Source organism: Camelina sativa, chromosome 4, assembly GCF_030686135.1.
Source record: "Camelina sativa cultivar CO46 ecotype springtype chromosome 4, ASM3068613v1".
NCBI classification, from domain to species: domain Eukaryota; kingdom Viridiplantae; phylum Streptophyta; class Magnoliopsida; order Brassicales; family Brassicaceae; genus Camelina; species Camelina sativa.
Genome location: NC_141883.1, coordinates 1,215,761 through 1,239,835, shown reverse-complemented (window position 1 = coordinate 1,239,835; position 24,075 = coordinate 1,215,761). Strand labels below are relative to the sequence as shown.

Here is a 24,075-nt window from a genome sequence, read left to right as displayed (position 1 = left end):
CTTCTTTAATCTCAATCTTATGCATGTTCCACATGTCATGTAATCTCACATCTCTCTAAAATATCTCTCTAAAATATTCTCACTATTCTATCGAAGGCGGATCCAAAACAAATTTCATCCGAGATACAAAATTTAAATAATTTCGTATTAAAACTAGATAAAACGCTCAATAAAATGTAACTATACGTGTGTATAAGCTGTCGTCCCAAATTAGTGGTTAGCAATTTTAAATGTCAAAAGAATATATAAAAAAATAGTCCAGAGTTGTTTATACATATATGTCTTTGAAAAATTAATGTCATATTGTTTATAATTGCTTTTTTGAACATACATTTAACATAATGATCTCTCTAGTCTCTACACAGTTCTTTGAACCATTGCGTGTAGAACGACTGAGCTAGTCAGAATTATGCACATTGTTGATCTTACGATTTTTTTGATTAAATAGAACTCAATTATAAATAGATAATGTCGGCATCCTATTCAGCGTTAACATTCAGAACATATAAGTGATTGCAAAAGGCAAGGCCGATATCATTACGATTTGTTCGTTCTAGGTAACAGCCCTCTTAGTTGTCGGGAAAAGGATATATTTCTACCCGTACTATTTGTAAAGTGTATATTTCTACCTAAACAAAAGAGAAGTGTATTATCCAACCGGAACGCCAATAAAATTCAAAATTACTACCCAAACTTTGAAGCGTTATCGATAATACTACATTGACACAAAAACTGTTAGTCAACCGTTAAATATGAGTGATTCGTATGACACATAAGCAATGATGTGGCAAGAGTTTTTGGAATCAAACTCAAAACGACGTCGTTTTGATTTGGGGGAAAAACTTCAATTAGGGTTTTTTTTTTTTTTTTTTTATTTCACGATTCATTTCTCTCTTTCTCTTTCTCTTTCTCTGCGAAGTCGAAAATGGAGAACGAGGATTGAAGTTAATTGCAAGGGATAAGTGTAGAGGAAACAAGGCGTGAATCGTGGGAGTTGTTAGCATTACCCATAATCGTTTCTATAGAAGCGAAAATGAGGTATTTTTAGTTCGTATTTTGTCGTATTTTTGGTATTAAATCTTGTATTTTTGGTAATACACAATCGATTTTTGGTATTAAATCTTGTATTTTGTCTTGTTTTTGTTTAATAGTTGCATAATGTAGATATTTGGAGACAATAATTTGAAGTTTTATCTTTAAAGAGTCGTATTTGTTTACTGCACACTAAGTGTTTGATTAAATGCTTGAGTGTTTGAAACTTTGTATAATTTTTTTTTTGTTGACAGCAATCCGGATCATGTGACATTCCTTGTGTATTTTGGAGGATATTGGGTGAAGAATCATGTAGGAGATGTTGCTTATCTCAATGGTAAAGATATAGCTATAGAATGTAAACCAGAAGAGTTTTTCATCAAGTTGTCGGCGGAGTTGGGGGAGGGATTATATGGCCAAAACATGTGGTATAAGTACCCTTTTGAAGAGCATAATGAAAGAAAGAGATTGAGGTCTGCGGATTTGAGTTTTAAGAGGATGTGTGATGCAGGCAGATGGACTGGAGTGATGAATGTTTTTTTGGTGAACTCAACAGAGCATCCTAATGATATCGAGTCATCTGAGCCATGTGAAGAAGAGATCCGGGTTGAAAGAAATGTGGCTTCTTTTGTTGATGAGGATGAGGATTTCGATTATCATAACACACCTCCTAACTCTGATGGTGAAGAAGAAGAGGAGCATTTGGTTAGATACAAACGAGGTAGTGGTCTGCAAGGTTATCCCTGGATCAGACGGTAGAAATGAAGTCCGTGAGTCAGGTACATCTTACTCTGTGAACATTACAATGAAGACATGTGCCTGCAGGAGATGGGAAATGAGTGGAGTTCCATGTAGGCATACATTACGCATCATCGCAGAAAAGAAGCTAAATCATGAAGATTACATCTCTAGTTGGCTTCTCAATGGAAGGCAACAACAAATTTATAGGGAGTCAATTCGGCCAGTAAATGGTATGTGTTTCTGGGATAACTCCGGTTCTGTGATATTGCCATCTCCAAATCTGGTTGAAGAACTTGAAAACAGAAAAGGAAGAAAGCCAAAGCCAAAAAGGAAGAAAGGGAAGAATGAGTCTCCAAAAAAGAAAAAGGCTAGTAGAGAGAGGAGAATCATGCATTGTCGTCGTTGCAGTTTAACTGGACACAATGCAGCTAAATGTCCAAATATGGAAGTGGAAAGGTCTATGCCACCTAAGAAGAAGAAGAAGACTAAACCATCGGCAGATGGAGGAGGACCAAGTCAACCAACACAAGACACATTTTCAAGTCAACCAACACAAGACACATTTGAAGTATGAAGCGGTTTAGGACTATTTCTTTTTCTCTTTTTGATGTCATGGTCTGTTTTTGGGGACATGTAACAACACAATGTCTTTTGATTTCATGGTCTGTTTTGTGACATGTACCACAACCAAATGTCTCGGTCTATTTTGGATTCTATCACAGTTGGATTGGGTTTGAGCAATGTTATATGTCTTGTTCTTTTTCCATTACCTTTCATACAAACAAACAGTCTTACAAGCCATATTTTTCTCTAAACATCCAAACTAGTTACTCTCATACAACCACTTTTTAACTCACATATTCAATACATACACATGAAAAACAAAACCATAACCATAACAAAGCCAACAATGTTCTTCAAGCTTCTTAGTTGCATTTTCATCTCTTCGACCTCCTTCTCAACCACACCCAAATGCACACGAGTCTCCATGGCGAGAGTATCAATCTGAGATTCGCAAGCATTGACACCCTTCTGCAATGTCATTGCAGCTCCATCAATGTTCTCCACTTTCTCAATCAAGTCCTCGATCTCTTCGACCATAAACGTATCGGTCCATTTAAATGTATGATACCAATTCTATAACATTTACAGACTTTTAGTTGCAGACACAGCCAAACTATACAACAAAATTTAGAGAATCACACTTACCCCATCCCTTCCAAACGGACACCCATGAAACAATCTTCCAGGATTTTTAGCAGTTGTCGATGTCTTCAAAACAACAGGTTCTCCACATTGACATCTCTTGGGGAAACCTCTTCTTTGATTATCCATTTGATTTCTTCGAAGAGAAAGAACCCTAATTGAAGAACGCCTTCGCAGAGAAAGAGAAAGAGAAAGAGAGAAATGAATCGTGAAATCAAAAAAAAAAAAAAAACCCTAATTGAAGTTTTTCCCCCAAATCAAAACGACATCGTTTTGAGTTTGATTCCAAAAACTCTTGCCACATCATTGCTTATGTGTCATACGAATCACTCATATTTAACGGTTGACTAACAGTTTTTGTGTCAATGTAGTATTATCGATAACGCTTCAAAATTTGGGTAGTAATTTTGAATTTTATTGGCGTTCCGGTTGGATAATACACTTCTCTTTTGTTTAGGTAGAAATATACACTTTACAAATAGTACAGGTAGAAATATACCCTTTTCCCCTTAGTTGTCACACAGCCAAATCTCCACTAAAGGAACTCGTATGACAATGATCATATCTTCAATTACTATGACTCCTGCCGGTAACCATTAGAAAAACAAAAAAAATAGAAAAAAAAAATAATGCGGAATAGAATAAACAGTTTTTGAGAAATGAAAAGAAACTTCTGCAGTAGGGAACAAAATAGTAAATAGTAACTAAACAATAAAAATATATTTTTAAATATATTAAATATTAAATAAATCAAATTCAATGATACTACTAATATTACTTCTAATGTATATACAATGAATTTTACATTTGCTTTTAAAATAAAATTTGTAAATTAATATCTTTTTTTTTTGTCAATTGTAAATTAAATTTTAGATATGTCATATTAAATATTACTATTTAATATTAACATACAATACAATTTTAAAGGTAATTTAAAATATTTTTAGTTTTTATTTACGATATAAACATGAGTCTCTTAAATTTATTTTACTATTCATATAGTTTTCAAATAGAGCCTTAAGATTAGTTTAACATGAAATTCATATCAAAATTATATTTTCTATCAATAAATAATGAAAATATGAAAATTATTATATTAGAAAATTGAAATATTATTAATAAACATATTTTTTATTTATTTTAAAATATAAAAACGAATTTTAATATTTGTTCCTTTTTTTTGTTCTATTTGTTCCTCATCAATTTTGGGGAGGAACACTTTTGTTCTATTGTTCTTTATTTTTTGAAAAATGTAGAGGAATGTAGTGGAAAAATAATTACTATCAAATGGTAAAAAAAATTGTGGAATTAAGAGGAATATCACATTCCTCCTCATTTTTTTTCTAAATTGTGGTTGAAATCCAGTTCCAAAAAAGCCTAAAGATTGCACAATTTATTTCTAAGACAAATAGAGATACCAAATAGACCAAACGATGAAACTTTTGATAAGAATCGAATGAAATATTTAATTGTACCTGCATATATAGGAGTGAAAGCCATAATCGATGTCAGTGTCAGTGTGTCACAATCAACAAATTTTTTTTACCGCATAAAACTAGATCATATATACAGATAAATCAAAGTTAAAAATCCAAGACCAGACCAGCTAACAAAAAAGACTGAAAAAGACACAGACCAAGTCTCCTTAATAAGCTGAAACAATTAAATAAAACTGGTCTTGTCACGTCACGTCACGTATTTGCGATTTGGTACGCTCTGGTTCGATCGGTTGACATACGCCTCCTATCAAACCTGAGCTCTTCCAGGATAGCGAGGGAAGGGAATAACGTCTCTAATGTTGTCCATTCCTGTAACGAAGAGAAGCATACGCTCCAAGCCGAGTCCGAATCCAGAATGCTTCACTGTTCCATGACGTCTCAAGTCTATGTACCACTTGTATTGTTCGAGTGGTAGACCTATCTCCTCCATTCTCTCCATGAGGACCTCCACCCGTTCTTCCCTTTGGCTTCCACCAATTAGTTCTCCAACCTTTGGAACGAGGACATCAAATGCAGCCACTGTCTTTCCATCATCGTTAAGTCTCATGTAGAAGAAAGCTTTGATCTCTTTCGGGTAGCTATAGACAATAAGAGGCTTTTGATGAAACAAGACATCTGTCAAGTATCTCTCATGCTCAGATGCTTAGTCGATTCCCCACTTCACTTGGTTCTCAAACTTCATTCCTTGAGCCACAGCTTCCTCAAGTAAGGCTATCGCTTCCGTGTATGTTACTCGATCAAACTTGTCAGTTAAGGTAACTGATTCTAGTCTTTCAATGCAGTCTTCGTCGACATTGTTAGCCATAAGTTGCATGTCATCATCACACTTTTTAAGCAACGACTTGCACATGTATTTGACAAGTTCCTCTGCGCAGTTCATAGCCTCATTTACACCGGAAAAAGCTAATTCAACCTCAACCATCCAGAACTCAGCAAGATGCCTTGTGGTGTGAGACTTCTCTGCCCTGAACGTGGGGCCAAAGGTATACACATCTCCCATACTGCAAGCATAGGTTCAGTACCGCGTGTAACTGACCAGAAACTGTCAGGAAAGCTTGCCGACCAAAGAAATCTTGGGAATAATCAAATTTTAATCCTCCAGACTTAAGCATTGACCTCTCTTCAGTTTTAGCTAAAGTCTCCTCCTTTCCTTCAGTGATCTCTTGCTTGCTTGCTTGGCAAGCTTCAGCTTTCTCCTTGACAATGAGCTTGGCAACTTCCCTCTCCAACCTGTCAGATTGTTTCATCAAGGTAGTCACTTGAAACAATTCACCAGCACCTTCACAATCACTTGTTGTGATGATAGGAGTGTGAATGTGACATATATCATGTTCATAACAGAAACGGTGGGTCGCAAGAGTAATCTCACGTCGGATTCTTGTAACTGCGGCCATCGTGGTGGTCCTTGCACGAAAGTTAGTATGGTCTCTCAGATGCTCTAGAGTCAGCTTCTTCTTATGAATCGGGTACTTAACCGGATCCACCGTTCCAACATCAGTCACCTTCTCGGCGCTAAGCTCAATCTTCTGCTTCGTATCTTTGCCTTGCGGAGGAAGCTTCAAACACCCATCAACGGTCAGACTAGTCCCCGTCGCAACCAACTTGGAGAGATGTGAGTATACAGAAGCATCAACCTTGACCTGAAGATTCGCTGCGCAGGTTCCATCGTTCACTTCAAGAAAAGCAAAAGTCCCTTTTCCTTGCGCCCTTCCCGATTTAACCCACCCGCTAATTTGGACCTTCTGACCTGCAAGTCCAGCTCCGTCGTCGGGTCGATCCACAATCCATCGAATACGGGTCCGAATCGAAAAGGGGGATTTCTGCATCGTCGATGACGAGGCTCCATCCTTGTCTGGCGAAGGTATCCTATCAATATCACTCATTGTTCGTAAGCCCTAAAGAGGTTAAGGTACTAAGACCAACTCCACTCAAGAACTTGGATCAAGATTCTCTTAATTAAACTAATCATATTATTAATATTAAATTAATCAAATCAATCCATTAACAACTTAAACTAAATCACTCTTCCACTCAAGAACCTCTATCAAGGTTGCTTAAGGCTTAAGCATTAAAATAATTTTTATTTAACAATTTTTTAATTAATTATCACATTTTAATAAATTATGAAATAATCAAAACAAGAAAAAGTTATTTTAATTATTTATATTACATGAAAAGAAAACAAAAATATTTTACATAATTCAGAAATATGAAACATAGAAGTCACAACAAGGCTCCAAAGGTAGGGGTATGCTAAGAACAATAACTAAAAGTCAAACGTTTTAGGTATAGAGGCAAAGAAGAGAAAACTAACGCCATGGAGGAGGACTTGTGATGTAGTAAGAGATATCCGGAAGCTGCTCTTTCCACGGATGTGGCGCTGGATCACCACCCGATTTCGGTGCTGACATCTTCAACCTCTGCAACAAATAAAAACCAAAACTTTTCAACCAAAAACTTCAAAAAACGAGAAAGTGACTGAAACCCAAATCACAGAAGATGCAAAAAGTTACGAAATTTGAAGCTTGTAAGCAAAAAAATAAGAACCCAGGACAAAAACACTCGTTTTGAGCAAAACCCACAGTTGCAACAAAAAGCTTAATACTAAAACTTTACACCAAAAACTTCACAAACCGAGAGAGTATAAAGGTGGACAAGGTCACGCATGACAAATGACAACAATGATCAAGATATACAATGAAATCATTGAAGACAAGCTGTGAGAATCTTTTCAATTTGCCCCTCACGACCATCCACTTATAGCCTTAAATGAGAAAAGCATCTGTCATGACTCAAAGCCAGCACAGCTAAGATTCTCTCTTGAACAAAAATTCTTAACAAGACAAAGGAGAAATCAATACACTTTAGTAGCTGAGAAAAGAATTGGATTCCATATACTCTCAAAACAGTGTACTCTTCAATCTTAAGAAACGAAATAACTGAAAAAAAACTGTATTGAGGACAAGACCTTTCACCCGAATTCCCCATATCACAGGACCGTATAAGATGCAACTCTAAAGAAACAAAACAGACTTAAAGAATAAACTATCAAACACCTGAATTCTACAATACACTAAAGGAGTCATGAAGCTACAAGCAAAACCAATGGAGAGTAGGAACCTTCATGGACAATAGGATAAATCAGAACCACAAAAATTACACCTTTAAGACTCTAAACATATATACATCACCTAATTCACTATCTGTTCAAATCTTATCTGATTCTAACAGCAACCAATCGATCAGAATTGTAAACCCAGACTCACACTCACACTAGATTCAAATTCTCGTAACAAACCCTAACCTTACAAACCCTAATCGAAGATCAGATGACGAACCTTTTGTGTGTGCGAACCGCCAGCCGGTTGACCTCGCTGTCCCCTTAATCCCATCACATGAACCTTCCGTGATAACGTCGGAGATAGAAGGCCGTGAGCAACGACATGTCATATCGAGGGGAATCTCGATTGGAACCCGAAACCTCGACAGATCTCTCTCATCTAACAAGATCTTTCCTGTTTAAGCCGGAAAATCCAACGATTCAAGGTGAGTTGCGTGATTCAAGATGGGATTCGCCGTTCGTCTATGGAGAGATAGAAGAGAGAGAACGTCGCGAAGAGAAAGAAGAAAATAGAGAAAAAAAATGTTTTTTCTTTTTTGTTGTATTTTACCCCTGACCAATAATAACCCGCCACGTAGCGGTTCTCATCCGATTCTCAGGATACCTCCCGGAGAAACGATTCTCTCATTTTATGATTTCTTTTTGGGTTTTAGATTTATTTTTGGGCCTGAGAATTCTTAAGAGAACCCCAGTGGACTTGCTCTAAGAAGATTTAGGTTTTTCTCCTTTCCCTTCGTTAAGAAGAAACGAGGAATTTGTACGATGTATAATAAGATTAATTTATAAAGTGAAAAAATATTAAAAAAAAGATGTCGACATATATATTATATATATATATATATAAATTATTTATTTCTTAGCCAAATAAGAATTATTTATCTTTACGAATTTACTTTTCTTTTTTGTCAACTCTAATTTACATATTTATATCTGATTTTTTTTAAAAGTTTTAGTTTCTTTAATATCACAAGGAAAATTAACAAAATTTAAAAGTAAAATATATTTAGATTAGAAAAAAAAAAAATCGTAACTGTCTCTCTCCGAGCGACGGAGAAGGCGATTCTTAACAAAAACAACTTTCGTTAGTTTTCTTCGGCCGGCGTCGACTCCGGCGTCGGCCATACTTTCTTTTCCAGTTTTTTTCATCTGTAGTTTAAAGTATTCTTAATAAATCTTAGTCGGAGTCCCGATTGCTTGAAAGATTATCACCAACTGCTCTTGTGTGCTCCCTCTTGGCAGCCGAGATGGTTTTGAATGGTAGCATAAGAGATGAGTTTTTGGTGATGGGTTTGTCTGGCAGTGCAGAACATGGCGATCTGGTTATGATGATGTCCTTGTTAAAAAATCTATGGTTGAGTATGCCTCAATTCCTAATCTCCATAACAATGGCCGCTACTTCGTTTCTCACTGTCAAGGTTCTCTTTCCTCTCCATAGAGGCGTAATTGTCCGTGTGATGATGATGTGCTTCATTCACGGTGTTTTGCCGGGTAATCCCGAAGCGGCAAAAATTGCCGATGGTGTTATAATGCAAATATGCGACCCTCGACGCATATGGGATCCCGGAATCACAGCAGAAGCATTTGTCGTGAAGATCTTCAACAACGTCTTTGGAGCAATGGGTTTCTTCTATGCGATGTGGAGTCAAGGTGTGTGGAGTTTCAAACAAATAATGCCCACAATGCATACATATCACACTCGTGTAAGATGGCCAATGAAGAAGAAACATAACATGTTTAACTACATGTTAGTAAAAGGATCGACAAATTCAAGATATATTGCAACCGCGTTATGCAGATCTTGGAGACAAGCAAACCTTAATCGAAGAAACAGTCCATGGAAACTATCATGGAGAAAGAGGCAATTCGGAGATGAAGATGAAGTGATAATAAGCAATTATATATGGAAGAAAATCAGAAGATGGCTTATACCATATCCTCAACAATTGGTTTTAATTACAATCAAGACCATTGATATCTCTTTTTGTATGAGAGTTTTGATCAATCCGAAGGTATTGCGATGTAACAGATGAATCGCTGCCTATGATTTTTGAATGCGTTACCGGTATTTCATCAGTCAAAAGAAGATGATTCCCAAGCAAGAAAGTCACACCAGATTGACGAAAATGACAAAGATGATAAAGTATTTCGCAACGCGTAATTTGCTTTATAATATTTTTGTTACACAAATCATTGGTTCTATTTGTAATCTCATTGATGATCATGTATACTCTGATTCATATTAATAAAAATTGTGTAGATGTTAAAAAAAAATATATTTAGATATATGCTAATTTTCATGTATGTACATAAACTAAATTCAATATTAACTTTATTTTTCTTAAAGAGCTATGAAATATTTATGGATGCATGCTAATTTACTTATTTATATCTAAATTTAAAAATCTATTTTCCTAAAAAAAAAAAAAAAAAAAAAATAACCAATAAAAATACAAAATTATTTACACGCGCTAACTTACATTTACATATCAGTTAAATTAATTCAGCATGAATGATAGCAATAAAAATGAGTACTGAAATTAAAATAAAAGTATACTATTTCACATTAATTAGTTGGATAAAACTTGAATTATCGTTTATTGTAGTATATTCTATTCATAAGTGAAATTAAAAGCTAATATAAATTTGCTTGATTAATATAAATTTGTATGGCCTGAACTTTGCTTGATTGATATAAATCTGGTGCACAACAAAAAAAACTTTACTTTTAAGTTTAAATTTTTATATCATTTGGTTTTTAATACAATCTGTATTAACATTTTTGACAGCAGTTTAGTCAAAGTAGTCTTGAAGTTTGAAAGTATTTACAACCAATGTTATTATAATTAATATTTTTTTTTATAATTGAAAGATAAAATCGAAATATGCAAAAATAAGGTATGTGAATTAAATATCCTCTTATCAATCCAGTATAATGTTCCTAGATTAACTCCACTTACAAACCTAATTTTCTGTAAAACTAAACACAATTTTTGCCATTCCAATATAGGAAACTCTATATTCACTCCAATCAATCATAATAACTTCGATTTTTTTTTTCTAAATTCCTCCAGATTTTCCATCTTCAATATATAAAAAATCTAAAGAGTTCCTCTGCTAAATATAAAATATTTAATGTACAACGAGATTTGTGGAAAAGTAACACTACCAAGTAAAATCCCTAAAAAATACATAAAAAAATTCTTAATTTCCTAACCAGTCCGATTTCGTAATATTCATTGATATCTATATAAACACAGCCTCAAAGATATGACACCAACATCTAATGCCAGAAACAGAAACATAAAAATATTATAGTTGTTGTAAAACACTTGGAGTGGACTTCCATAACCGGCCCATTACTTATCCTATTGTGTAAGGCCCATCGGCCATAACCTATTCGGTTTAGGATTAGGCTTTGCCTTCTACTATATAATATACTTGTTCTATGAGTTAATGAGAATAAGAAGAAGAGAAACACTAAAACCTCTATCTTACTTTTATAACACGTTATCAGCACGAAGCTCTAAAACCACCTGAGAAAAACCCTTACCCTAAAAACCCTAAAAACCGCCGCCCACAAAGTTCTTGTTCGTCCAAGTTCGGCGATCAGTTCCCATCGGTGTTCGCGGCCAGTTCCTGTTCGAAGCTCTGTCCGTGACCAGTTCGTGATTAATCCTAGTTCGTGGTCCGGTTTCTGTTCGTGATCAAGCTTTGTTCTTATCCTGTTCGAGGTTCGTGGTTCGTGGATCAACTCAAGGTATAACCGAGGTCTTTAGCTCCCGGTTCAAATCCAGTTAACCTCCAAACGGTGGAAGGTAAATAAAATCAAACCTCCTTAGAACCCATAAATCGAACTTGATCCTTAAATCTATTGGAACTCTAAATCTACAAGTACACAATCAAACAAACGAGTTCTTAAGTTTTGAAATCCTAAACCCTATAACTTTAAAACTTTAAAATCGGTTGTTATAGGTTGTTTAGATTGGTTGCAATTAAACTGTTTATGCTATGATTAATATCTGATTATGATTGTTTGATTGTTTGAGAATTGATTGCATGAATCCTTAGATCTAAACCCTAAAATCCGAATTGCTTAAGATTAAAAGTTTAGGGTTGTTTGATTTTGTTTGTTGCATAAGAACCCTAGAACTAAACTATTAAATTCAAAAATCATAGAAGAAAATTTAAACTGATTGTTCTAAGGATTAAAACCGATTAAGATTATTTGTTTAATCAAACTCTAAAAACTAAAATTTTAAAATCGGAAATTATTATGTGTTTGCATGAAAATACATTTGGATAACTTCTAAATTAATTATAATCATTATCTTAAAGGTTTAAAAAATATTTTCCTAAAACTTTGTCCTAATCCTATTTTAATAAAAAGGAAAATTTGAGAAAAATGAAATTTTGGTAAAAGGAAAACTTTGCATACTAGAATATAATCTATCTAGGATTGTTGTCTTTGCATGCATACTAAACCACAAAATTTTGAGTGTAATATTGTGGCATGGATCGGTCTCATATACTGCATGACCCTAAAGTGATTGGCATGGTTCGGTCTCATATACCGCATGGCCTAATATTGATTGCATGGTTCGGTCTCATATACCGCATGCTAATGATCAGTTGTATATTCTCCATTATGCAGATGGCTAAGCTCAACAACCTCTCCTATGCTGCCCTTAATGCTTCTGGAGACAATTACTTGCAATGGGCTTTGGACACTAAGATCCATCTGAAATCAAAGGATTTATGCGAATGCATTGAGGATGAGGTTGAATGTGCAGAAAAGGATAAGTACAAGGCAATAATGCATATACGCCACCACCTTGCTGAGAGTCTCAAGAACCATTACCTCACTGTTGAAGATCCTCTTGACCTCTGGATAGAGCTGAAAGGCAGATATGGACACCAAAAGACGGTGCTCCTACCAAAGGCTCAATTTGATTGGAAAAACCTAAGGATCCAGGACTACAAATCCGTGGATGAGTATAACTCAGAGCTATTTAAGATAGTCTCAATCCTAAGGTTATGTGGTACAAAGGTTACTGAGAAGGATCTGCTAGAGAAGACATTCTCTACCTTTCACTCCAATAACATACGGCTTCAACAACAATATCGTGAAAAGGGGTTTAAGACATATGCAGACCTTATATCTTGTTTTCTGCTAGCTGAGCAAAACAATGAGCTATTGATGATAAATAGTGCATTGAGACCTCCTGGTACTACTCCATTACCAGAAGCTCACAAGGTGGACATGGCAAAGAAAAACCCTCAAGAGCCTAAAGAGCCGAAAGAGACTAAGGCGTCTAACTATGTCCATAGGGACAAGTATGGACGTGGCCGTAGTGGAGGTGGACGTGGTGGTCCTGGTCGTGGGACCTATCAAGGACACAATTTTGGTGGTCAAGGCCGTGGTAACTGATCATGCAATTTAAACCGCAACATAAGACCAAGTCCACTTGTCATAGATGTGGTATGGAGAACCATTGGATAAAGACTTGTAGAACCTCTAAGCACCTTGTTGATCTCTATCAAGAGAGTCTAAAGAAAAATCCAGAAGCTAATTTGGTTCATCTCGATGGTGAAGGTGATTTCGACCATGAGAAGGATGACCTATTGGATTATGAAACCTCCGATTGTTTAGGAGAGGATAATTAAACTCAAATGTTGTTTTGATTTAATTTTGTGGTTTATGTTTTGCATTTGATTGGATTATTGTTTTGGATAATTATTTTGGTTTAAATTCAAATTATTTATTTTCCTTCAATATATTACTTTAAAAGTTTAAAACATAAATTCTTGTCTATATTAGCAATGGCTGAGGACAAGAACATACTTGTGGTGGATAGTGGATCCAGCCACACAATTTTGAAGGATAAGAGATATTTTATTAATCTCATTATGAAAAGTGCCAATGTTAGTACAATTGCGGGTATAGCAACCCTAATTGAAGGCTATGGCCAGGCTAATATTTTGCTACCTAATGGCACACATCTTGAAATAAGTGATGCCTTGTATTCACCCAGCTCAAAGAGAAGTTTATTGAGTTTTAAGGACATTCGTTTGAATGGTTTCCATGTTGAGACAAAGGGTGAAGAAAAAAAAGAGTTTCTATATATTACAGAAACCACCCAAGGACATAAAAAGGTCCTAGAGGCTATACTTGCACTAGCCACTGGTATTTACCATGCTAAGATTGATATGATAGAAGCTAACTTGGCAATGAATAAGATTTTCAATGAACAATTCACTTTATGGCATGACCGGCTTGGCCATCCGGGTTCGAACATGATGCATAAGCTTGTAATGAATTCAAATGGGCACACTCTTAAAGAGAGGATAGTTATCCCTAAACATCTCATGTGTGTAGCATGTGCACAAAGGAAACTTATTATACGGCCATCACCAGCCAAAGTAAATAAAGAGACTTTAAACTTTCTGAAAAGAATCCAAGGAGATATATGTGGACCAATACACCCACCTTGTGGGACGTTTAGATATTTTATGGTCATGATAGATGCATCGACCAGATGGTCGCATGTTTGCTTATTGTCAACTAGAAACCTTGCGTTTGCTAGATTGCTGGCCCAGATTATACGTCTGCGAGCCCACTTTCCAGATTTTCCACTTAAGACTATACGTCTAGACAATGCTGGTGAATTTACATCCCAAGCGTTTAATGATTACTGTATGTCCATGGGGGTAAGTGTGGAACATCTCGTGGCACATGTCCATACACAAAATAGATTAGCTGAATCCTTCATTAAACTTATTCAATTGATTGCTCGGCCATTGCTTATGAGGTCGTAACTTCCTATGTCAGCTTGGGGACACGCAGTATTACATGTAGCAGAACTGATACGCATCAGGCCATCTAGTGAACATAAGTATTCACCATCCCAACTATTAACGGGTCATGAGCCAGACATATCCCATCTCAAAACATTCCGGTGTGCCGTTTATGTACCGATTGCTCCACCACAGAGAACTAAGATGGGACCTCAGAGGAGGATGGGAATATATGTTGGATATGATTCTCCCACCATTATTAAGTATCTTGAGACAACTACCGGTGATTTATTTAAGGCCAGATACGCGGATTGTCACTTTGTTGAATCCGAGTTTCCTATGTTGGGTGGAGAGAATAACAAGCTGGTTAAGGAAATATCATGGAATCAGACATCCTTAAATTGGCAAGATCCTCGGACTCTAGCCTGTGATGCAGAGGTCCAGAAAATTATACATTTGCAAAAGCTAGCTATTCAATTGCCAGATTCCTTTGCGGACCCAAAAAGAGTAACAAAATCGTACATACCAGCTTGTAATGCACCAATACGTATTGATGTTCAGAAGGAACACAATAATCAAGTTGCTACAGAGTCTAAGGCCCGTTTGAAACGAGTTAGACCATTAGGTTCCAAGGATAAGAACCCTCGGAAATCTAAGAAAGGTGCAAATCAAACCGAGGTTAAGGAAATGATAGACATGGCCGCGAAAAATCCTAAGGTACCAAATGAGGTTTGGGACGCTGAACCTCAAGGACCTGAAGGTATTGATAATAATGAGATCTCAATCAATTATATTATGTCTGGAATAAAATGGAACCGTAAAGATATCGACATTGATGAAGTATTTGCGTATAAGATAGCACTTGAGATAAATGAGGATCATGAACCCACGTCTATATTAGAGTGCACTCAAAGTAAAGATTGGTTAAAATGGAAAGAAGCCATTGACGTAGAGTTAAACTCTTTAAAGAAGAGGAATGTGTTTGGACCGATCTTAAGGACACCATTCGATATAAAGTCAGTTGGACATAAGTGGGTCTTTGTAAGAAAGAGAAATGAGAGTAATGAAATCGTAAGATATAGGGCACGACTTGTAGCACAAAGATTCTCTCAAAGAACAGGAATAGATTATGAGGAGACATACTCCCCTGTGATGGATGCAACAACTTTTAGATTTATGCTAAGTTTGGCTATAAGAGAAAAACTTGATTTGCGGCTAATGGATGTAGTGACCGCATATCTATATGGTCCACTGGATAATGAAATATATATGAGATTACCAGAGGGTATTGAGCTCAAGGATAAGAGCGGTTCTCGAGAACAATACTTCATAAGGCTAAACAAATCCTTTTATGGACTGAAACAAAGTAGGCGAATATGGTACAATAGACTAAGTGAGTACCTAGCCAAAGAGGGCTATAAGAATGATCCCATCATTCCATGTATTATTTTTAAAGAAGTTTGCAAACAAAGGGTTTGTAATCATAGCAGTGTATGTGGATGATTTAAACATCCTTGGAACCTCTGGTGAAATTGCCCAAACAGTCGAATGTCTAAAGAAAGAATTCGAAATGAAAGACCTAGGCAAGACTAAATTCTGTTTGGGATTGCAACTTGAGTACATAAATAATGGAATCCTTGTGCATCAAATGGCATATACTGAAAAGGTACTCAAGAGATTTAATATGGACCAAGCTCACCCATTGACTAGCCCAATGGTTGTAAGGAGCATTGATGTGAATAAAGATCCATTCGGTCCAAAGAAGGACGATGAAGAAGTTCTCGGTCCTGAAGTGCCATACCTCAGTGCTATAGGAGCGTTAATGTTCTTGGCTAGCCACACTAGACCAGACATTTGTTTTGCCGTGAACCTCCTAGCAAGATTTAGTTCTTGTCCGACCCAAAGGCACTGGAACGGTATTAAACATGTATTGTGTTACCTACAAGGGACGACAGATTTGGGTTTATTTTATATTAACCATAACAAAGAAGGTTTAGTTGGTTTTGCTGATGCAGGTTATCTGTCCAATCCACATAATGCTAGGTCTCAAACTGGCTATGTATTTACGCACGGTGGTACAATAATTTCTTGGCGTTCTATGAAGCAGACTATTGCGGCCACATCATCTAACCATGCAAAGATTTTAGCAATGCATGAAGCTAGTCGAGAGTGCGTATGGTTGAGGTCGATGACTCAACATATCAGGACGGACTGCGGTATGGTCGATGACAAGGAACCAACCATGATTTATGAAGACAATACGGCTTGCATCGCACAACTTAAGGAAGGATATATCAAGGGAGATCAGACGAAGCATATATTACCCAAGTTCTTCTTCACACACGAATTATAGAAGGTCGGAGAAGTTCAAGTGGTACAAGTTCAGTCTTGCGACAACTCAGCCGATCTCTTCACCAAATCTTTACCGGCATCAACATTCAAGAAGCTCACGCATCAGATTGGAATGCAGAGGCTTAAGGACTTTCAGTGATGCTTAGAACAGGGGGAGCAATGCGTGCTGTACTCTTTTTCCTTCACCATGGTTTTGTCCCAATGGGTTTTCTTGGTAAGGTTTTAATGAGGCAGCACCCCCAAGCGTATTGCACTGATCCCTTAGCATCGGCACGGTTATGTCATCCAAGAGGGAGTGTTGTAAAACACATGGAGTGGACTTCCATAACCGGCCCATTACTTATCCTATTGTGTTAGTCCCATCGGCCATGTGTAAGGCCCATCGGCCATAACCTATTCGATTTAGGATTAGGCTTTGCCATCTACTATATAATATACTTGTTCTATAAGTTAATGAGAATAAGAAAAAGAGAAACACTAAAACCTCTATCTTACTTTTATAACAATATTAGGGAGGGTCACTTGCTTTTCAAAGTTATATATTTTTTTTCCACACGCCCAAATACATATCTTATTCTTCAAAAGTACATACATAATACGTTGACATAACCGGTGTAATTTTTTGCTCTTTTTATTCTCAGGATAACTAAGAGAATGATTTAAACAGGCTATTCTTCAAAGGTACGTTTATTTTAGCACTGTCACATGCCTTTCAAAATTATGTGTTTTTTTACAGTCAAAGTACATATCATATTTAAAACTTATTTCGATTTCTTACTGTAGGGTAATTCATGGCCAGGGCAATATTGAGAAAGAAAAAAAATCTGAGTTTAGCTACCTTTCCCAAGTATCATCTTTATATGTATTTACTTCCATAAATATAAATTGTATATTCCATAACATAAGGTTTTTGTAATGCAAATATTCGAAGCCTAATCAGAGCGGACGGCACTATGCTGGCAAATTTATATTTGTGAAGGCCATGCATTTTAAGTATGAAGTTAACTATCTTTTAACTTCTATATTATAGATTTCCTTTATATACAAGTTGAATAATAAATTATCATTTAGTATGAAGTTAAATCTTATGTTAAAGCCGGTGAGACCTCTGTTCGCCCATTGCCTCCTTCCCACTGGATTCCCGTGCCTGGGAGCTCTTTTACACCAAAGGACTTACAATGCTTAATAAATTGAATGTATGTGATGATAAGAGATGTAAATGTAGAGTGCCTAAGCTCCGACCATTGTCTCCTTCCCACTGGATTTCGTTGATGGCAAGAGCTTCTCTTGGACCATTAGATATGCCTTTTCTAGTGGGAACGCTGACGGCACACGGCAAGCTCATAAGCTGGCGGATGGTCCAACAAGGAGCCTCATCGCCGCACGCCACTCCGATCCTACAGAACGGCAGCGACTCTTGCTCTCATCTTCCGGCTCATTCCCCCACTGTGGCCCATATCCAGGTCTGAATTCTCATCTGCTCTGCTTAGTTTTTCTCAGAATCTTGTTTACTTGATAATGGAGAGAAAGGTCTCCCACTCGGTCATAGGAACACTGTTTTTAGAGAAGACGCTTAATCAATCTTCAAAACCGTATGGATAGTGCACTTTACTTGTCATCGGATATAAGTTTAAGGTTGCAGCGTTGTGGAGTTTCGATTATTATCTGCTATGATGCGTATCAAGCCGCTGCCCCTTTCCCTGACCTTGAACCGAGTATGAACCCTCCCAGATCCGATGCCGATAAGTTTATATCAAGCTCACCCTCTTTAGCACCCACTACTTCTGTTTGGTCAAGTCGAGGGTTGAAGAATTTTGAAGAGTTACCTACTTGTAGTTGTGGCAGATGCACTTGTGGATGTAATGATCGATAGATTCAGTTGTATGAGAGGCGTAATATTGTCAGGTTCTTGATGTGTTTGAATGAATCCTTTACTCAAGCTCGCCGTCAAATACATATGATGGATCCACTTCCAGAGTTCACCAACAATTTTAACTTCATTTCTTAAGATGAGCAACATAGGTGCTTGACTTCTCCACTGCATGTACCAGAGTCTCCTGTGTTTCAAGCTACGGTCAGTTATCAGAAACCAAAAGGATTTCAACAAGGAAGACCTCGTCGCCTTTGAACTAACTGTGGTTTGCTTGGTCACACAATAACACACTGTTACAAACTCCATGGATATCCTCCTGGATACAAAGTGTCTCCAAACTCTGGCTATAATGCAGATAAGTCTAAAGGGAATCTAACACCACATAATGGAGTTCATATGGTGTATTCTCAGCCCTCATAATAGATGATTTACTCTCAATCTACAGAACATAGTCCAGAAGTTCAGATTCCACAGAATCATGCTATCTCCTATAATGGTATTTCCTACCATCCCACTAGATAGTCCTCTGGACAATCTTCTATTGGAAACATTACTAGCGTATCCTACACTTCTGTTTGACAAAATTCTGCTGGTATTAATAATGGAACTTCTCCAATGATTAATCACCATGTTAACATGGTGCATTCTAGAAGAAATTTTACTCCTAGCAGTAGCTCTCATGGTGGAGAACAAATTACTCAGCTGATTACTCAATGGAATAGACAACTTCAAGGTTATCCGTATCAAGTCATATGTTTAACGTCTGTCTCACGGCATCACAGTTATATTTCAGCTCAAGGTACCTCACTTGTACCTTCTCACTATATTTCTACTTTCGAACCAGGCCTTACTTTACCACGAATTATATGGATTCTTCATAATGGAGCATGTTGTCATGTCTTATGTGACCTAAGGATGTTCTCTAATGTCTAGCCAGTTGATCACACTAATATTACTCTCCCAAATAACATCACAATTCCCATTCACACTACTGGAACATTTAAACTTAGTGACAGTCTTATTCTTCAACATGTTTTCTTTGTTCCTTCCTTTCATTTAAATCTCATTAGTGTTAGTTCATTAACAAAAACAAACAAAAAACGTATCTGTGCATTATTATCATGATTCTCGTTTCATTCAGGATCATACTCAGGAATGGATGATTGATGAAGGGGATCCATACAATGATTTCTATCTCTTACACCATCAACACCTTCCTGATACAAATCATCATGTTGCTTTCATTGCTGTTTCTCTTGAGCTTTGGCATCAGCGTCTAGGTCATCCATCCCTTTTAAGAGTTAAAACTATGTCTCCAAATTTAAATATTCCTCAGAAACTTTCAAAATTTCATTGTAAAGTTTTTCATTTGTCAAAACAAAAACGATTGTCTTTTGATTCAATAAAAAAACATTTATGAGGAACCTTTTTCTTTGATTCATAATGATGTTTGGGGTCCTTTTCATGTCACATCTGACAACATGATTTTCAACTAGGGTATCAATTCCCTATGCAGTTGTTGTACAAAAGGTTATCAATCCAAATGAGTGTATGCTAGCAGATAGAATGCAAGTCAAGCCAAGCAATAAAAGAGATTTTGTCTAACAACCTAATATATATGAACAAATAAAAGGAATAAAACAAATAACTACTCGAACGAGGTACACGATGCAAGCAGTCGAGTACCGGATAAAGTAGGTGATTAGGTGAAAAAAAAATAAGAACAGAATGATGAAGCACTCGAATTCCCACACGATGCAAGTGATCGAGTTAATGCAAAAACTGTAAACAATCAAAATACAAAAACACCTAAGGATGGGGTAATCGGTTCAAAAGTATTCCTAATCAACCTTGAATGTTTTACATGCCTCAAGCAATCTATTCCCTAGACAATGAATCTCTAATCCTTGCTAATCCACTCTCGTGGTATAAACAGTCAACCTCAATCACTCCCTTACCCAACTTTCGTTGGAGAAACATGACCAAACATGCATTAATATCCGATTGACTATTGTTAATAAATCCCTTACTCATCTAATCTCTTAGGCTAAGTGAATAATTCTCTGGCATTAGTTAATTCAAGCATTTCATCTAAGATCTCTAGGTGCAGAAACACCTAGGATCTAATCTCAACCTCTCAGTCTGAAATAAACATTAAGAACACTAATCCAGAAGGCAATCTTTATAAAAACAATCAAGCTAAAACATCCTAACCGATCATGAATACCTATTAGCCTATCCTATCCTTAGAAACTTTTGTTAACTAGTCAGATCTCATCATAATCGACATAAAAGCGTAAAAGAATGAGAATTGCATAGAATAAAAGTAGATGATGTATTGAAAAGAAACAAAACGTACTACAAAATCAACATGAAATAGTTGTAAAAACTGAATATAAGAAATCCTAACAAAGCTTGAAAAAGAGTAAAATCGTTTCTCAGTCTCTCTGTGTAGCTCTCTCTCTCTCTGTGTAACGCCCCAAGAGCCACCTCTTAGTGGGCCCATGTCTACTCCCAGTCCATGGACCCACTTTTCTAATGGGCTTCACTTTCCTCTCAGTAGGCCCGTGAGCCCATCCATATCCGACAGTCGGTTTGCTATGTATGGGAGGCTTTAAAGAATTGTTACCGTCCCTACAAATCACCACATGATCTTTCCCTGTGTTTTGTCCTCACTCGAACAGTTCTGATAGTCATTTCTCGGAAGGTCACCCATCCTAAAACTACTCCAGCATACGCACGCTTAACTGTGGAGTTCTCTCAGGACCTTTGACCGAAAAGATAAATGCACTTTGATGACATAGGTGGTCAAATAATTTATTTTAAACCTCTCTGTATGTCCCTCAATCCGGGATGTCACAATTCACCATTCACTAACAGATCGCAACGTCCTTTAACAAAGAGTGTCTATAATATATATATATATGTATATATATATATATATGTTCTACAACAACCACATAGAAATATAAAAGAGAGAAGTCAAAAATACAACTGGTTCTTGATAATATTATGATAGTCTTTAACATGCTTTGGTGCATAAACAACGAAGTAAGGCTACGTCGAATTCGCAGTGACCGCTTTCAAATTTTTCGAATTGGCTGTAGATGATGGCACAATTGGTTTCGCTAAAGCACACACCTGAGAAACGGTCGCTCCGTGTCTTACATATTTTATCCCCCAAACCCATCTCTATATATATAAAAACCAATGTTTTGAAACCCGACCCGGATCGTGAACCGGACTAGCTCTCGGGTCACCGGGTCATCGGGTCAACTGAGTTCGACCAATGGTCAATTGAATAAAATATGTTTAATGTATTTATATAAAATAAACATTTTTAAAATATTATAAAAAAAAAGAATATCATGTTTAACAAAGAATGAAGTTTATTAATACTAAGAAAATGATTAAAACTTTTAAATCCAAATAAGAAAAATAAAGAACACTAATTGAACATCTCCAAATTCACTACAACTAATTTTGGTTATCTCCACCATCATTCCCTTCATACTCTATTCTATTTTCCAAAAAGCAAGTAGAGTTTTTTTGAACCGCTAACCGGTCGGGTTAATCGGTTCATCGGATTGCGGGTTAATACCGGTTTTTATAGGTTTTGCCGGTTTTAATACTACCGGTTATTAGCACTATACCCGCACTGGTGAAGTCTCTGGGTCGCAGTTCACTTGACACGAAAGTGGTTAGCCTAATTATGTTTCTAATTTTGATTAATGGAGATGCGTTACATTTATATATGCGTTTGGCTATGTGATATGTTTTTAACCAAAAATTGAAATATATACATTATGCGGAATCAGTATATGATTATTAGAATATGATGTTTCATTGAATTAGATTTTGATGAATTGCAATAGATGTTGTAAAATGTGGTAACACCAAATTTTCTATATGTTTATCATGGAAGGTAGATCGATCCTCAGTTTTTACTTTGTAATAATTTAAACACAACGAGTTAGTTTAAGAAAGCATCTATATAAGCTTTTCTTTTCAATATAACATTGATTAAAATTAAAAGAAAATTTTATTTTAACGTTTAAATGACTATATTAATTAATTCATAGTAAATTTATATTATTTTTAGTTATTTTCAAGAACAAATAAATCCAAAAATAGAAGATAAAAACATAAAGGGTCTATAATTCAATATATATATATATATATATGTAGATATATTCTACAACAACCACATAGAAATATTAAAGAGAGAAGTCAAAAATACAGCTGGTTCTTGATGATATTATGATAGTCTTTAACAGGCTTTGGTGCATAAACAACGACGTAAGGCTCCGTCAAATTCGCAGTGACCGCTTTCAAATTTCTCGAATTGGCCGCAGATGATGGCACAAATGTTATCGCTAAAGCACACACCAGAGAAACGGTCGCTCCGTGTCTTGCATATTTTATCCGCCAAACCCATCTCTATATATATAAAAACACATTTAAGCATATCGCGGTTACTTAGAAATTAATGTCTATGATAAAAATGTATACTAATTGTGATATAACAACTAAATTCACATATTAGAATGTATGATAATTCTGATACTATATAATGACATGAGTATTGAACCTGTAGTGGCAGCAAGAAAGATAAAAGAGATCAGGAGAAGGGATGAAAGAACACGGTTTGAGAGCTTCATTTTTTTTTTAGAGAGATAGAGGGAATGAATATTCTCGAGAGATCGTTGGAATTAATTAATTGTTGTGTAGGAACAAGAACTGTTGTTGGTGGCACTATATATATAAATAGGCAACAAGGACTCAATATCTTACATAATATTTTAAATTTGTTGATAACCAACTCATAAAAATTAACCTATAATAAATATCTATATATACAATTCTTTTTTACAAGTATTTTCTAAAGAGAACTTTTAATACATCTTTATCTATTTGATTTGATTGAAGTATGTTACTATATCTAAGAAACATATTTTTTTTAAAGCAAATTATCTTAAAACAAAAATAGCTGTAAGATAGAAAGCATTCCAATATTTATTTTGTCTCTTTATCACATATGCCATATATTCCTAACATGTATTTCTGTATTTTAATAAACATAATTCATATGAAATTATTATTAGATATTATCTTATGATATTATTCAAATCAAAGCAGATTCTTCTATTATCTTGTGCTTTTAAATAGTGTTTCCTTTACATATTTATTTAACCTGATTTATTTCTCTTTTTTATTTTTTTTTCTTTTCATTTAAATACAAAGTCAACATCAAATATTATGTACACATAAAAGTTTAGCTTATAATTTTTGAGCTAGGGATTGCTTGCAGCCCCTCATTGGAGGCCATGTGTAACGCCCCGACCGTCACCTTGCTTAGTGGGCCTCATGTCCACTGTCGGTCCATGGGCCACCTCGCTTAAATGGGCTCTATGTCTTCTGACCAGGCCCGTCAACCCACCAATATCTGACGGTCG

At 36.0% G+C, this 24,075-nt stretch overlaps 4 protein-coding genes and 4 pseudogenes across 4 annotated transcripts; 5 read left to right on the top strand and 3 right to left on the bottom strand.

Annotated features, from left to right (window-relative positions):
* The first annotated feature begins 899 nt into the window (after positions 1-899).
* LOC147945190 (uncharacterized) lies at positions 900-2,505 on the top strand. Its single transcript, XM_087509043.1, has 2 exons — positions 900-1,038; positions 1,287-2,505. The coding sequence occupies exons 1-2, from the start codon at positions 1,034-1,036 to the stop codon at positions 1,789-1,791; spliced, it is 510 nt and encodes a 169-aa protein (XP_087365169.1). The 5' UTR covers positions 900-1,033; the 3' UTR covers positions 1,792-2,505.
* A 10-nt stretch (positions 2,506-2,515) lies between these two features.
* LOC104779506 (uncharacterized protein At4g04775-like) lies at positions 2,516-3,193 on the bottom strand. The gene is made up of 2 exons (XM_019244301.2): positions 2,983-3,193; positions 2,516-2,910 (listed from the first exon to the last, which is right to left on the bottom strand). The coding sequence occupies exons 1-2, from the start codon at positions 3,106-3,108 to the stop codon at positions 2,635-2,637; spliced, it is 402 nt and encodes a 133-aa protein (XP_019099846.2). The 5' UTR covers positions 3,109-3,193; the 3' UTR covers positions 2,516-2,634.
* Positions 3,194-4,591: 1,398 nt separating this feature from the next.
* LOC104779505 (asparagine--tRNA ligase, cytoplasmic 1 pseudogene) lies at positions 4,592-6,503 on the bottom strand (annotated as a pseudogene).
* A 2,108-nt stretch (positions 6,504-8,611) lies between these two features.
* Positions 8,612-9,870, top strand: LOC109132601 (uncharacterized). Its single transcript, XM_019244355.2, has one exon. The coding sequence runs from the start codon at positions 8,844-8,846 to the stop codon at positions 9,627-9,629; it is 786 nt and encodes a 261-aa protein (XP_019099900.2). The 5' UTR covers positions 8,612-8,843; the 3' UTR covers positions 9,630-9,870.
* Positions 9,871-12,250: 2,380 nt separating this feature from the next.
* Positions 12,251-13,263, top strand: LOC147945189 (uncharacterized; annotated as a pseudogene).
* Positions 13,264-16,078: 2,815 nt separating this feature from the next.
* On the top strand, positions 16,079-16,885 carry LOC147945188 (secreted RxLR effector protein 161 pseudogene; annotated as a pseudogene).
* A 1,132-nt stretch (positions 16,886-18,017) lies between these two features.
* LOC147945187 (uncharacterized) lies at positions 18,018-19,786 on the top strand (annotated as a pseudogene).
* A 2,873-nt stretch (positions 19,787-22,659) lies between these two features.
* On the bottom strand, positions 22,660-23,406 carry LOC109132608 (defensin-like protein 8). The gene is made up of 2 exons (XM_019244366.2): positions 23,211-23,406; positions 22,660-23,059 (listed from the first exon to the last, which is right to left on the bottom strand). The coding sequence occupies exons 1-2, from the start codon at positions 23,278-23,280 to the stop codon at positions 22,890-22,892; spliced, it is 240 nt and encodes a 79-aa protein (XP_019099911.1). The 5' UTR covers positions 23,281-23,406; the 3' UTR covers positions 22,660-22,889.
* Positions 23,407-24,075: the final 669 nt, after the last annotated feature.